Source organism: Arachis ipaensis, chromosome B05 (assembly GCF_000816755.2).
Source record: "Arachis ipaensis cultivar K30076 chromosome B05, Araip1.1, whole genome shotgun sequence".
Classification (NCBI taxonomy): domain Eukaryota; kingdom Viridiplantae; phylum Streptophyta; class Magnoliopsida; order Fabales; family Fabaceae; genus Arachis; species Arachis ipaensis.
Genome location: NC_029789.2, coordinates 141,991,408 through 141,993,693, shown reverse-complemented (window position 1 = coordinate 141,993,693; position 2,286 = coordinate 141,991,408). Strand labels below are relative to the sequence as shown.

The following is a 2,286-nucleotide window of genomic DNA, read 5'->3' as shown; positions in this document are numbered from 1 at the left end:
ATAAAATTAAGGAATTTATTAATAGTTTTAACAGTAGACACTTTAGCAGTATTTGTTTAGAGATACTAGAACGAAAATTAAGAGATTGAAAGTCGGTATCGACTTAAAGATAGGTACTAAAATTTTAGTTTCTATCTCCAAAATTTCAGTATTTTAGTACTTCTAAAAAGTAGAAATACAAAGAACTAAAATTTTTAAAAATAAAAACTAAAATTTTAATAACATTTTATACCTAAAATATTCCCATTTTAATTAATTAATTTCAACTTTACCCTTTATACAAATTAAATTACAACTTCATTCTTATATATAACCGTAGTTATGGCAACAGTTCATCGACACAGCAAATATATGTACCAATATAAAAAAGTTGCATAATCCTATCCGATCCCCAAACTTTTCAAATGGCCATATTGTTTCTCATTATACCAATCCTCCTATTATTCTCATATCTTGTTCATCGCAGAAGAAGTTGTGAAACCCCTCTCTTGATAGATTGGCCAATCCTTGGCATGTTGCCACAAGTCCTTAGCAACTTGTGGCATATCCATGATTTTGTAACAAATGTTTTGAGACAAAAAGGTGGCACCGGTGAATTCATGGGGCCATGGTTCACCAAAATGAACTATATGGTCACTAGTGACCCCATGAATGTTCATCACATAATGAGCAAAAGCTTTGACAACTATGTCAAGGGCCCAGAGTTTCGCGAGATCTTCCAAGCTTTTGGAGACGGTATTGTGACTGCAGATTCAGAGACATGGAGATACATTAGGACCATGCAACATTCCTTGTTCCGGCAACCGAGTTTTGAGACGATGGTGGAGAAAACCTTTCAAAAGAAGGTTCAGGATAGCTTGCTTCCGATACTTGATCATGCATGGTTACATGGAAATGTTTTGGATCTTCAAGATGTGTTTAGTCGATTAATGTTCGACGAGACATGCATCATGGTTTTAGGATATGATCCTAAGAGTCTCTCAATTGAATTTCCATTGGTGGAAATTGAGAAGGCTTTCGTTGAAGTTGGGGAGTCCATATTCTATAGGCACGTAGTGCCAAGAAGTGTTTGGAAGTTTCAAGAGTGGCTTCAAATTGGTGAGGAGAAGAAGATGACAAAAGCATGCAAAGTTTTTGACCGATTTCTATATTCATGCATTGCAACTAAGCGCCAAGAGTTAAATGAACGCAACAAAAGTAGTGGTGATGACTTGCTTAGTGCTATCATGATGATGGGTGAAGAAAAGGGCAAAATGGTCCATGATGATAAGTTTCTAAGAGATGCCGTATTCAATCTTTTTGTAGCCGGGAGAGATCCCATAACTTCGGCTCTTACATGGTTTTTTTGGCTCGTTGCAACACATCCATTAGTGGAGGCCAAGATTCTTGAAGAAATCGAAAAAGTTTTTGGCGCAAATGATGGGGAGAAACGCAAAGTTTTAGGGAAGGAAGATGTAAGGAAGCTAGTTTATCTGCATTGTGCTATATGTGAAAGTTTGAGACTATATCCACCTGTTCCTATTGAACGTAAGCAATCATTGAAATGTGACACACTTCCTAGTGGTCATCGTGTTAATCCAAATACAATTATTTTGTTTTTTACTTATGCAATGGGAAGGTTTGAAGATATTTGGGGAAAAGATTGTTTGGAGTTCAAGCCAGAGAGATGGATTTCAGAGAAAGGAGGAACAATACGTGTTCCATCTTATAAGTTTTTTAGTTTTAATGCAGGTCCAAGGACATGCATGGGAAAAGACTTGTCTTTTATTCAAATGAAAATGGTGGCATCTGCTATTTTGCGCAATTATCATATACAAGTGGTGGAAAATCATCCTACTACCCCAGCTCATTCCACTGTCCTTTTTATGAAGCATGGCTTAAAGGTTATGATGACAAAAAGACAATTTTAATTTGATCAACGAATTTCTATACCAAATGTGATAAGATAGCACGCATTGTGTTTATGTAATTTAGGGAAATTAAATGAGTAATATAATGTACACTGTGATGGAATTGGAGTGTGAAAAAAAAAAAGAAAAAAAAAACAAAGGTAATAATAAAGCTATCTATTTTGTTTCAATAATTATATAATTTATCATAATAAAGTGTGTGAATTTTAACTAATTAGAGATTGAATTTCTTGTTATACCATATTATAATTTTGTTAAATAATTAGAGAAACAAGAAGCAATGAAATTCAATTGGGGGTTGAAATTAATGCAGAAGACTAATTAGAGTGTGTTAAAAATATAATTATTTAAATTCGTTTAAATTTTTGGAAAGAGT

At 34.1% G+C, this 2,286-nt stretch overlaps 1 protein-coding gene across 1 annotated transcript; it reads left to right on the top strand.

Moving 5' to 3' along the window:
• On the top strand, positions 405-1,910 carry LOC107641368 (alkane hydroxylase MAH1-like). Its single transcript, XM_016344862.1, has one exon. It carries the CDS (start codon positions 405-407, stop codon positions 1,908-1,910), a length of 1,506 nt encoding a protein of 501 aa, XP_016200348.1.

Bases quoted from the DNA above. Each gene is read 5' to 3' on its own strand.
- LOC107641368 (XM_016344862.1), top strand. From the start codon at position 405: ATGGCCATATTGTTTCTCATTATACCAATCCTCCTATTATTCTCATAT.